Source organism: Oncorhynchus mykiss, chromosome 15, assembly GCF_057628025.1.
Source record: "Oncorhynchus mykiss isolate SJ-2025 chromosome 15, ASM5762802v1, whole genome shotgun sequence".
Classification (NCBI taxonomy): domain Eukaryota; kingdom Metazoa; phylum Chordata; class Actinopteri; order Salmoniformes; family Salmonidae; genus Oncorhynchus; species Oncorhynchus mykiss.
Window position 1 is genome coordinate 60,648,506 of NC_143036.1, and position 14,041 is coordinate 60,662,546.

Sequence of the window (14,041 nt, forward strand, 5' to 3'; positions counted from 1 at the left end):
AAAATTGGTTATGTTACTGTACCTCACCATCTACATTTGCAAAATATAGTCCTCTATCCATCGTTTTTCTAATTTTCGATACACCCTGTTTATCTTTAATTTCCGTGATTATTAGGGAGCTGGACACATTCAATAAACTGTATAAAATAGGCCCATTATCATTTCGACACAGTTTCGATTTGGTTTTAGTCATTTTAAAGTATACTGATCAAATATATAAACACAAAATGCAACAATTTCAAAGATGTTACTGAGTTACAATTCATACAAGCAAATCAATCAATTTTAATTAATTAATTGGATTTCACATTACTGGGAATAGAGATATGCATCTGTTGGTCACAGATAACTTTTTAAAAAGGTAGGGGCGTGGATTAGAAAACCAGTCAGTATCTGGTGTGACCACCATTTGCCTCATGCAGCGCAACACATTTCCTTCACATAAAGTTGATCAGGCTGTTGATTATGGTTTGCGGAATGTGGTCCTATAATTTTCTTCAATGGCTGTGCGAAGTTGTGGATATTGGCGGGAACTGGGACACGCTGTGCCCGTGATACACAGTCACTCCAGAGCATCCCAAACGTGCTCAATGGGTGACATGTCTGGTGAGTATGCAGGCCATGGAAGAACTGGGACATTTTCAGCTTATGTACAGATCCTTGCTACATGGGGCTGTGCATTATCATGCTTATGCCTGCTCATAGCATAACCCCACCGCCACCATGGGGCACTCTGTTCACAATGTTGACATCAGCAAACCGCTCGCCCACACGACGCAATACAGGTGGTCTGTGGTTATGAAGCCAGTTGGACATACTGCCAAATTCTCTAAAACCAGTTCGAGGCAGCTTATGGTAGATACATTACATTCTCTGGCAACAGCTCTGGTGGACATTCCTGCAGTCAGCATACCAATTGCATGCTCACTCAAAACTTGAGACATCTGTGGCATTGTGTTGTGTGACAAAACTTAACATTTCAGAATGGCCTTTTATTGTCCCCAGCACAAGGTGCACCTGTGTAATGAATGCTGTTTAATCAGATTCTTAATATGCCACAACTGTCAGGTGGATGGATTGTCTTGGAAAAGGAGAGATGCTCACTAACAGGAATGTAAACACATTTTGTGCATAAAATTTGACAACCCTGTGCATATGGAACATTTGTCTGCTTTTTGTACATATGGAACATTTCTGGGATCTTTTATTTCAGCTCATGAAACATGGGTCCAACAAATTAAATGTTGCGTTTATATTTTTGTTCAGTGTATATTGAGTAATTTTAGTATATACTAGTATATACTTGTGTATACTCCCTGACAGTCTAGCTTGAATTTCTGTGAGTATTAGCGAGCTGGACACAGTCAAGAAACTGTATAAAAAGGTCTGTCATCATGATCTTCTTTTTTTACTCAAACCACCCACTTTCAAACCACAAACTTTAAGGTGGATGCTGCCACCTACTGTGCTGGAGTGTGTGGTCAATCACAGTCTACATTAGCTCTGCATGTATAAAGGAAGCAAACCGATAAACATAAATCCACCTACCTAACTGTACTATTAAGAACATTTAAAAGAGCCCTACTAACTTCTAACAGACCCTTTCCCATTCCTTCCAAATCCATCCAAACCTGCCCAACCTCAATGACTCTACACTTCAATCTTTCCCTCTCTTCAACATAATTACAACAATATAACAACACACGCTCCACTTTTTCATCGACCATACACTCCAGACACAAACCATGCATTACATCCTTGCCAACCAGATGTAATGACGAGTGCAATGTGGATTGTTGACACTGTCCTAGACAAAACTGAACAAACACCACCTCTTCCTTCCTAATCTGACCTTTGAATCTTGGTCCGTCGACCTTTCTTGGCGCAAAGACTTCAGAGAGAGACGAGGAATAAACTATAAATCTTTGCTGTTCCCCGTCGAGACTGTCGATTTATCAAACAATATAATTTCCATTATTACATTATGATTGAGATAAACAGTTGATTTTTTTAATGTTTTATTCACCAGCTCCTGGATGCATACATGGGGAATTTTATGTCTGTCTGCTACAGTTTTCAATACATTGGGACCAGGTTGGGGCTTAAGTGGATTGTTGACAATGAGCTGCATATTAATGTAAATAAATCACAAGTATATATGACATCTCCTGTCTGCGATATTACTGTCTAGGATAGTGGACCTAATGGTCTTGGCCTGCTCCTCTGATAAGGCATTTTTCCACTAGAATGGACTAGAGGTCTTCGTTAATTCCATCAAAAGATAATCAATTGATTTACCACTAATTACCAGTTGAACACAGAAATGACCATGCATCATCTGCACTGTCCATGGAATAACTTTTATTTTCATGTATTGCTACAGATCTAATACAATGCAGGCATACGTAGGCACAGTACAGGCATACGTTTTTCTGCACAAACACAATGCATTTAATTTGCAACACAATTATTATGTATGATAAATACATAATTGACTTTGTTATATTTGTATATTTTATTATATTTGTTTGATGCTGCCTTGAGCTGGGATGTAATGCGGGGCTGGAAGAAGAACGTGAGGTTCAAACCCAAACCAACATCTGTTCTCTCTGCTACCACAAGAAGGGGGGGGGGGGGGCATGTTACTGTTTCCAGGGTGAGAGTAGTGCACAAAGTGTCATTTGCTGAGGCAGTGATGAAAGTAGAGGATGGAGGGCAAAGGATGTTATTAGTGGAGGGCAAAGTGTGTTATTAGTAGGCCAATACAGAGTGACCCGAACAGTTTGTGCTTTAGTAAGGTGGCTGCTTGGTGTTTATTGCTATGGTCATTAATTGTACTGCACAGATGGAAAGAAAATCCCAGAAGATTGAACTGCAGCAGCAGAGATGTTTTTGGGTGTCAAAGATTTTAGTGCAGAATAACTACAGGGGGTTTTGAGAGAAGGGGTGGTGGGGTGTGTTGGGGATAGTGGTATTTGTTTTATTTTTTATTTAACTAGGCAAGTCAGTTAAGAACAAATTCTTATTTACAATGACGGCCTACCCCGGCCAAACCCAGACGACGCTGGGCCAATTGTACACCACCCTATGGGACTACCAATCACGACCGGATGTGATACAGTCTGGATTCGAACCAGGGACTGTAGTGACAGCCTTTTGCACTGAGATGCAGTGCCTTGGACTGCTGCATCACTCGGGACACCAAAAAAGGGTATATACAGTATCTGGTTAGATGGTGGTGCAATTTCCTTTGTCCCCATATCCCTTTTTTGTGAACAAATGTGCAATACACTTTCCGAGCTGTGAAAAGCAGCAATACACAACGAAGCGTCTAGTCTGCCGGAAAAAAACACATGAAGAAGAAATCGCTGCGTTCAACCACAGAGTTTTTAAACCCAGAGGTACAACATCGCGAGACTTTCGTGAACGCTTGCTATAAAGCAGACAAAGCACACCAGACCGGGGTTTGTGGTTTGAGAAGTCAATGAGAGAAGTGAAAAGTTCTTCCTTAGTTGTTAATTTTCTCAAAATCTAAAGGCATAACCCAGATTTGAGCCAATGTCTTTAGGAGCAGAATATGCTATGACTAGAACATAGACAAAGTAAAAAAAACAGACACGTCAAAAACGACTTAATATTGAAAGAGTGCCTTTGATTTGGCAACATGCACAATTTGACGCGTGACGAATGTTATTTCTGCACATGAGTTTGGCCTCATTCCAAACACGTAAAAGACACACCGACGTTTTATGACGTCGGACGAGTTTACACTTGCAGGGAAAGGGGCGATTAAAATGATTTTTTAATTTTTTATTTAAATGATTATTTTGTATCTTATTTCTCAGAATAGTTCCTGATTACACTACAGGTGGTTTTTAGTCTCTCTTACTACAGAGAACCCTTGGTTTGGTCTAGAACATAATTTTCTGATAAATTGAATTTCAAAAGTCGGATAACATCTAGCTCAGAGTTATGGAATAAGCTATTTTCACTTTAAATGTACTTAAATGGTGCAGATCTCGGTTCCTTGTCGCTTACGTTCACTGCTCATACGTTTTTGACTCATCCTACAGTTTATACTGTTCTATAATCTTTGTTGTTTTGTCTTTGTCTATAGTTTCTCTTAATGCTAGGGGGTTACGAAACAATGTGAAGCACAAGGCCTTATTTTTAGTTTCTGAAGAATTTCGAACAGATTTGTGCTTTTTTCAAGAATCTCACTCAATTTCGGGCTGATGCCAACTTCTGGAGGTCACAGTGGGGCAAAGAGATTTGGCTTTCCCATGGATCTGGTCACTACAATGAAAAATACCTTTGGTGGTAATATTCTACACTCGGAATGTGATGGTTTGCAATTATAATAGTGATAAAGTTGCAGTGAAACTGTCTGCTTTTCATCAGCAGGGTTTCTTGTCATGGTCCTTAATTTATAAGCAGAATTTTTCTCCACACATATATTATATATGGAATAATCGCGACATATTGTATAAAAATGCTTCTTTGTTTTTAGAATGTTGGTTCCGAAATAATATCCTATGGGTGAGCCAACTGGTAAATGCAGAGGGTGTTTTTTCTTAGTTATAAGGAATTCTTATCACTTTACAAGGTCACAGTAATACCTAAAGATTTTGCAATTGTTTTAGATGCCATCCCCTCAGGTGTTTCATTATTATTCAGGATCGCGTCAAGACCTGACCCTCAGAGCCTACCTTCCATTGGCCCTGTTGACTCATCAGTAGGAAAGATTTTTTTCTCTTTTGGTCCATTCAACAACAGAGCAATATTAACCTTGTTTCAGCAGGATGTTGTATCCATTATGTTATGCCTTATTGGAACGGATTTATTGATAATATTTGTTTGAAAAAAGTTTGGATGTTGCCACACACATTCCTACTTGTTAACAAAATTAAGGAAGTTTCCTTTAAAATTATTCATAAATATCATCCTGCCAACTACTATATGAAGAAGTTTAAGGAAAACATCAACTCAAATTGTACCTTTTGTAATGACCACCCAGAAACAGTGTTGCACCTTTTTTTGCCAATGTATTCAGGTAAGGAATCTGTGGCAAGACATCAGTAGATTTATAATTAAACACATTTATGAAGATTTTACACTATTGTGGATAGATGTACTGCTTGGATTCTTTACCTATGATAGAAATAAGCTGAAACAATTTTATGTAATTCATTTCATTATTCTTTTGGCCAAATTTCATAGTCACGAATGTAAGTTTACAAACAAAACACCACATTTCTTACCTTACAAAAATAAATTGAACTGTATTTTAAGACAATTAATTACTATACTAACAAAAAAGCTATTGGAATTATAAGTGTATGTATGTCCCTTAAGGTCCTTGTGCAATGTGATATTGTTCCCCTTAGCCCAATTGTCCTTTGTATATTATTTAAATATACTTGTGTTTCCACATGTACTTCCTGTATTGATTTGTTGTTAATAAAAAATACATTAATTCAAAAAAATACAAAAATATGCTTTTTGGTCTTCATTTGAGGTTAGGCATAATGTTAGCAGTGTGGTTAGGGTTGAGGTTAGGGTTAGGTTTAAGATTTTAAAAAGGTCAATAGAAATGGGCGGGGTTTGTGACTTTGGCTGTGGTGCTGGTGACATCCCCTCAGTGGTTGAACTCAACTCCTCCCCTTTTATTATACTTTCCCATACTGCATTGCGGTGAATTATGGACCAAATTGGTAAGCGACAAATGACTCCAGGTTCAGCTGTATTTTAGTTTTATTTGTGTATCAGTAGATTTAACTTGATACACAGCGAAATAGATTTAATTTTCAAACGTATTCATATTCAATTATACTTTACAAGTATTATGAGTGGAGTGTTTAAAGTACAAAAAATGCGGCCTTGTAGCAACCTCTCGTTGCCAGCCCACTGCTAGCTAAAGAGCTAATATATTGCTAGCGTTAATGTCCACAGATCTGTGTTGTTACAGTAGTAGCTAGCTATACTTTTAGAATAAAGTGGCGATTGGAGTTGATCTGCCAGTGCTAAGCTAATAACTTAAATTGTCAGGACAGTACTCTAACCTTGACAACATATTCAGAATAAATAATGTTATGTTTGTAGCTTAGACTATGTGCTAGCTAAGGTTTGCATTCTCCCACCAACTTCTGAAACTCCAGACAATGTTAGCGTTGGCAAAAATGAAACACTAGCGCTTTGCTAAACTATTTATCGTGGTTATAGTGTCAATGCTAGTAGGAAGTATCATGTAAATGTTCGCTTGGTAGCAGATGACTGACTGGTCACTGACATTTTGAATGACCCATCGTTCCCCCACAGACAATGACCTGCAAGGCACGGACGGCTCGGGGAGTCTTGGGGGCCCTGATGTCCGCAGACGCATCCCCATCAAACTCATCTCCAAACCAACCATCAGGAGCAAACCTGCTCCCCGGACACAAAGACCCATGGGCAGGCAGCCCTCCAAACCCCAGGCCGGGGATGAAGGTTAGCCAGCCACAAGTGCTTTCTCATCTCGTTGTTTTAATTTCCAGGGGCTAGGATTGGGATATTGAAACCTGTTGCTAGGTCATAGAAGCAAGCTTTCATATGGGACTACTGTAAGGCAACATATCTGTGTTTCTAGAGAGTTTTAGCTTCAAGCAAGAGGAGAGGTTTGACTGTGGTACCAAGGCGGGGGATGTGTTTTCAAGTCAACGGAAGTTCCCCCAACAAATGTTTTGGGACTTTAAGGTAGTGTTTCAATTTCTATTGTTGTTGGGGGGGGGGGGGGGGGGGGTGCAGGAATGCATTCCACCTACATCATTACTGTGTCATAGACCTCTTGGTCTTTTCCCCACAGTTGAATTTGATAGGTGAAAAGGATGACATTCCAGCACACTTTTGTGACAAGTGTGGTCTGCCCATAAGGATCTATGGACGCATGGTATGTCTCTTCGAGCACGTTTTACATAGTGTGTTGTGTCTCCTAATTTTTTTTTATAGTAAGAGGCTATGAGTGCAGCAGCTTATAATGTTATTATCTGTATTAACTCACCAGATTCCATGCAAACATGTATTCTGTTATGAGTGTGCGTTGCTCCACGAGAAGAAGGGAGACAAGATGTGCCCAGGGTAAGCTCTTGACATTATTATTTATTTTTTTAACCTACCCACTAGTGCAGTGGTTCTCAACTGGTTTTGCCTCTGGACCCAAATTAAACCAGCTTGTCTCAGTCAATATTTGCATTGTGAAACAAAAAATATCCCTAATGTAATCTGTACAAATATTTTGAATGCTATATTGATAGTAAAGGTAGCAATTATATGACAAGAGAAAAACATTCCCACCTTTTCATTGTCAAAAATTTTAAAAATCCCAAATTCTTGATGAATGTTAATAAGCTCACTTGTTTGAGACCACAAAATCAACCAGATCTGCTAAATAGCTCTACTAATAGCTATATAAAAAATACTTTGATTGAAGAAAAATGGTGAAGAGATTAAATTATCTGTATATATTTTAAGTATGTTTATTCTGCCCTTGAGTTGTGTTCCCATGCAAAACTAGACAGATAGCTAACAACTAAGTCTTCAATAAAACTCTCAAGGCGTGAATTTTCTTGAATTAATATATTGAAAACGTTTATGTTGTGAAACTGCAAAATACAGAAAAAAATATACTTTAGTATTCAATTCACACCGATATACTGTAGCTGTACATTATACATTTGAAGTTGCATAAATACAAAGCACATGCTAAGGTACCATGCATCTGGCATGATGCCAAACCATATAGCCAATTGTTACTCATATGGTAATTGGCTAACTCCTTTCATTACTCTAATAATGTACAACCATCTATGTAGCGAAGCATATTACACTAGAAACAGTAACAAAACTACAGTATTGTATATTTTACAATTCGTTTGCATGACGCACGAGCAAAGTAATACAGCTAACGACATACATGAAAGGCACTGCAATTTGTGAGTAAATGCAACCAACATTTATATATAATCAACTCTATCAATAACAAGATTATCATCACTAGCTAAATGCTTGAATCGAACTTACAAACAAATATTTTCTAAGGCTGAAGCGTGACAAGAAATAACTACACTGAAAGACCTGCACCGTAGCATTGGTTTTAGCTGCTTCTATGCGTGCAGAACGAATTCTCTACTTCCTGTTTGCGTAGTCTTTCTAAGTACCAGAAAGCTCCACTAGGGGGCGAATAACACCATGGAACACAATGAAAATGCATCTTAACCATTGTAATAAAATAATCTGTTACCTTCTAACAGGATGGCAGTACAATATTCATTATAATTTCTACACACGTTCTAACTGGTTGTAGTTGTTTAAGTTTTTTTTTTTTTTTACTCAGACAGCCGTGTCTAGTGACGTTGCATTTGATACCGGCGCCCCGGGGCATGCATCAAAATCGCTAAGCAGTTTGCTTCGAAACAGTGTGCAGAGGCTTGTATCACTTTATCAGAAGCACATGATCAATGACGTCCGGTGCTTCGTTTTGTCGAACAACCACCTGATTGGTTTCGGGAGAAGGTAAAGTGTGAAGGAATGTGTGATGTCATCTATACCAATTTGGCTGTCGTAAATTATTTTGACCATTAGGCGCCACTAGTGTACACTGTTGAACAAAGCTTCTTAATGAACCTATTTTCTACACAATTGGCTGGAAATGTTTCCCCATTACTACTCGCGACCCATTTGAAAACGTCCCACCAGTTGAGAATCGCTGCACTAGTGTATTCAACTGTCCATATACAGGGCTCCCGAGTGGGGCAGCGGTCTAAGGCACTGCATCTCAGTGCTAGAGGCGTCACTACAGACCCTGGTTCGAGTCCAGCCTGCCGTCATTGTAAAAAAAATAAAAAAATATTTTCAAAAATCGTAACTGACTTGCCTAGTTAAATAAAGGTTAAATATATAAAATATACTTTCTGTATGTGTGGTTGCTGACTGCACTTACTAACTAAACCTTTTGTGTTGTTTAGTATGCAGCTCTTCAGCTGCACAGACCCGGTCCAGCGCATCGAACAGTGTCTGCGTGGCTCCCTCTACATGTGCAGCATTGTGAAGGGCTGCAAGCGCACCTACCTTTCCCAGCGTGACCTGCAAGCCCACATCAACCACCGCCACATGAGGGCAGCCAAGGCTTTGGCAAGCCGCCAGGACGCCCTGCACCTTCCCCCATCCACAGAGGTTCCTGACCGCTTCCGCGTGCCCCCGCCTCACCTGCCCAAGACCCAAGGGCACCTCCCGCCCCCTCTCCAACACGGGGGTCATGACCCCTACGGTCAGCCACCACCGGCTTCCCATGATGCACCACCTCTTTCCCAGGAGACCTTCCGCATTGCCACCGTAACTACACGCGCACGCAGCAACCTCATCACCGTGCCAATCCAGGATGACTCCGCTTCTTCCTCCACCTCTTCCTCCCGTGACCCTCTCCCTCCTGGCCCGGGCCCTGCTCCACCCCCACACCACCATCCTGGGGACTACCCTGGTCAGCCTGTAGTGTCCCATCCCCACCACATGATGGCACCACCTCAACAGCACTACGGCCCTCCACCTCCTCCCCCTCCACCCATCAACCACCCCATGCAGCACCCGCCCCAGGGCTCTGGGACACCCCACATGGTGTACAACCAGGCCGGCCCTCCCCCGCCTATGTCCAACGCACCCCCTCCCATTACCCCCCCGCCAGGACACATCATGGGTCAGATGCCCCCCTACATGAACCACCCTCCTCCAGGCCCCCCACCTCAACACGGTGGTCCTCCAGTCAACGCCCCCCCTCCCCACCACTATAACCCTAACTCCATGCAGCAATTCCCTGAGGACCAGGGCACACTCAGTCCCCCTTTTAACCAGCAAGGGGGTCTGAGCCCTGGGATGTGGCCTGCCCCTAGAGGGCCTCCTCCTCCAAGGATGCAGGGCCCCCCACCTCAGGGCCAGATGCCTGGACCCCATCACCCCGATCAGTCTCGCTACCGCCCTTATTATCAGTAAACTCTCAACTCCCCACAAAGTTAGGGGCATTGTTTGACTTTTCCCTATTCCTCTCCACTGGTTTGAATAATGTGAACATGAGTCTCTGGGTTCTGTATGACTGTCATTTCTATGGAAACACTTTAAAGAGACTAGTCTATGGTGAATGTATGTATGTAGCTGTTCACTTTTATTGATATGAACCTTTTGGACTGTCAAATGAGCAACGATACATTTGAATCGCTCCTGTATTTGTCTCCAATGGACATTGTTGTATCTTGAAAAATGTTGGTTTGATGACGTCTCAATAAATATTTTCTAACAAAGTGTTAAATCTCATTATTTTTCAATATTATTAGTTGTGGAAACTGTTTCATCCATTTCAGTAGGGGGCAGTGTATGATCTAATATTTGACATTGTTTGTGGAGGGAGCCCTGTGTTTTGGTTAATCACATGACCTGGATTTGAACCTTTTATTTAAAACTTTTTCATCAAACTGTCCCCCTTTTTATGTCAGATGGTACAGCACCATCCTTCAGACAATTGCTTAATTGTTTTTTTTCTCATTCTCAATTCTGGAAAGAGCTTAAAATAAAAGTAGAAATCCAGGTCATGTAACATGATTGAACAAAACAGTTATGTGTGATAAAAGAGAAGATAGCTGCTGGGAGAAAATAAATACATTTTGAGAGGGGTGGCACTGTAATTATGTCAAGGACAAAACCCCAAGATTACTTTATTAAAAAGTATTTTACTAACATTTGTGCCTTATCAACTGTGTTATCCTGTCTGGGTGTTGCAGTGTGCTATTTATTGTCACCCTCCCTAGCAAATGCGTCAGGGGAGTATTCTGCTACAAAAATGATATCTAGCTAGTAGTGTTTTGCTGTGGAGTATTTGCTTTGTTGATACTAAGGATTGTTGAGGCTATTTGAAAATAAGCAACTTTATTGTATGTCCATAAAAAATGGCTTTTCTACACAGAAGTATACACTGAGTGTACAAAACATTAGGAACACCTTCCTAATATTGAGTTCCACCCCCCTTTGCCTTCAGAACAGCCTCAATTTGTCAGGGCATGGACTCGACAAGGTGTCAAGTGTTCCACAGGAATGCTCTCCCATGTTAACTCCAATACTTCCCACTAATTGGTCTTCACATTAATAAACTTCTGGAATCAGCCTATAACAGTGTGGCTCTGTTGGTAGAACATGGTGCTTGCAACACCAGAGTTGTGGGTTTGATTCCCATGGGGGACTAATATGAAAATGTATGCACTCACTACTGTAAATCGCTCTGGATTAGAGTGTCTGCTAAATGAAAAAAAGTAACAGGTTTTGGGTTTCAAATCGACCATTATAGCGTACTTGTTTACATCACTTTGACCTTGGACCATATTTCATTTCGGAACCTTATTTTTGCTAAAATAATGAGCTCTGTCAGATCTTCCCTCCCGAAATTCCATGACTCGGTTCGCAGGACAATAGACCCTGTTATCAAGCTCATCCCCAGCAAGAGGATAGAACTTCCAATTAATGTTGGATACCTGCTGATGACTTTATTCAGAGACAGATTATTTTGTTCAATCAAAGTTAATAATTAGGGGGTGCTTAGGGGGTGCTTATCCTGTTTCACTGTATGTACAAGTGGGTAACCTGCACAGGTGTGAAATACATTTTTTGCATATTCTTCTCCCACTGAGAGTGGGGTCACAGCCAGGGGATCAGCCATTATTGACAGCGACCTTGGAGCAATTAGGGATTTTACCTTGTCAGCTCTGGGATTCCTCCTACAACCTTTTAGTTACTGTCCCAATGCTCCTTACCACCAAGCTACCTGAAGTGCATTGTATTGATTTGTACCTTTCCACTGAGAACGCCAACAAAGTTATAACTGAGTAAACATGTTGATTATACAGGATTGGATTTATCAAGAGTAGTAAAACTACATGTGTGTCTGGTATTTACACTGAACAAAAATATAGACGCAACATGAGTTGAAATAAAAGCTTATTTCTCAAAAATGTTGTGCACAAATTTGTTTGCATCCCTGTTAGAGAGCTTTTCTCCTTTACGAAGATAATCCATCCACCTGACAGGTGTGGCATATCAAGAAGCTGATGAAACAGCTCGATCATTACATAGGTGTACCTTGTGCTGGGGACAGTAAAAGGCCACTCCAAAATGTGCAGTTTTGTCACACAACACAATGCCACATATGTCTCAAGTTTTATTTAACCAGGTAGGCCAGTTGAGAACAAGTTCTCATTTACAACTTCGACCTGGCCAAGATAAAGCAAAGCAGTGCGACAAAAACAACAACACAGAGTTACACATAAACAAATGTACAGTCAATAACACAAAATAAAATAATAATAGAAAGATATATGTACAGTGTGTGCAAATGTAGAAGAGTAGGGAGATAAGCAATAAGTAGGCCATAGAGGCAAAAATAATTACAATTTAGCATTAATACTGGAGTGATGTGCAAGTAGAGATACTGGGGTGCAAAAGAGCAAGAGGGTAAGTAATAATATGGGGATGAGGTAGTCAGGTGTGCTATTTACAGATTGGCTGTGTACAGGTACAGTGATCGGTAAGCTGCTCTGACAGCTGATGCTTAAAGTTATAGAGGGAGATACAAGACTCCAGCTTCATAGATTTTTGCAATTCGTTCCAGTCATTGGCAGCAGAGAACTGGAAGAAAAGGTGGCCAAAGTAAGTGTTGGCTTTGGGGATGACCAGTGCAATATACCTGCTGGAGCGCGTGCTACGGGTGGGTGTTGCTATGGTGACCAGTGAGCTGAGATAAGGTGGGGCTTTACCTAGCAAAGACTTATTTGATAATCTGGGGCCAGTGGGTTTGGTGATGTATTGAGGGCCAGCCAACAAGAGCATACAGGTCACAGTGGTGGGTAGTATATGGGGCTTTGGTGATAAAACGGATGGCACTGTGATAGACTACATCCAGTTTGCTGAGTAGAGTGTTGCGGGCGATTTTGTAAATGACATCGCCAAAGTCAAGGATCGGTAAGATACCCTTGTAAAACTGACTATGTTTGGCGGCATGAGTGAAGGAGGCTTTGTTGCGATAGGGAGCCAATTCTATATTTAATTTTGGATTGGAGATTATTACAGTCTAACCAGACACCTACTGTAGGTATTTGTAGTTGTCCACATGTTCTAGGTCAGAACCATCCAGAGTAGTGATGCTAGTTGGGCGGAAGGGTGCGGGCAGCAGTCGGTTGAAGAGCATGCACTTAGTTTTACTAGCATTTAAAAGCAGTTGGAGGCCACGGAAGGAGTGTTGTATCTCGTTGAAGCTCGTTTGGAGGTTTGTTAGCACAGTGTCCAAAGAAGGGCCAGGTGTTTACAGAATGGTGTCGTCTTCGTAGAGGTGGATCAGAGAATCACCAGCAGCAAGAGCGACATCATTGATATATACTTAGAAAAGAGTCAGCCCAAGAATTGAACCCTGTGGTACCCCCATAGAGCCTGCCAAAGGTCCAGACAACAGGCCCTCCGATTTGACACACTGAACTCTATCTTAGAAGTAGTTGGTGAACCAGACGAGGCAGTCATTTGAGAAGCCAAGGCTATTGAGTCTGCCGATAAGAATGCGATGATTGACAAGAGTCGAAAGCCTTGGCCTGGTCGATGAAGACGGCTGCACAGTACTGTCTTTTATCAATGGTGGTTATGATATCGTTTAGGACCTTGAGGGTGGCTGAGGTGCACCCATGACCAGCTCGGAAACCAGATTGCATAGTGGAGAAGGTACGATGGGATTCGATATGGTCAGTGATCTGTTTATTAACTTGGCTTTTGAAGATTTTAGAAAGGCAGGGCAGGATGGATATACAGTGGGGCAAAAAAGTATTTAGTCAGCCACCAATTGTGCAAGTTCTCCCACTTAAAAAGATGAGAGGCCTGTAATTTTCATCTTAGGTACACTTCAACTATGACAGACAAAATGAGAAAAAAAATCCAGAAAATCACATTGTAGGATTTTTAATGAATTTATTTGCAAATTATGGTGGAAAAT

The 14,041-nt window shown here is 41.0% G+C and overlaps 1 protein-coding gene across 1 annotated transcript; it reads left to right on the forward strand.

Moving 5' to 3' along the window:
* Window positions 1-5,616: 5,616 nt before the first annotated feature.
* cbll1 (Cbl proto-oncogene-like 1, E3 ubiquitin protein ligase) lies at window positions 5,617-10,322 on the forward strand. Its single transcript, XM_021563760.3, has 6 exons — window positions 5,617-5,714; window positions 6,319-6,486; window positions 6,626-6,732; window positions 6,842-6,925; window positions 7,040-7,113; window positions 9,000-10,322. The coding sequence occupies exons 1-6, from the start codon at window positions 5,702-5,704 to the stop codon at window positions 10,015-10,017; spliced, it is 1,464 nt and encodes a 487-aa protein (XP_021419435.1). The 5' UTR covers window positions 5,617-5,701; the 3' UTR covers window positions 10,018-10,322.
* Window positions 10,323-14,041: the final 3,719 nt, after the last annotated feature.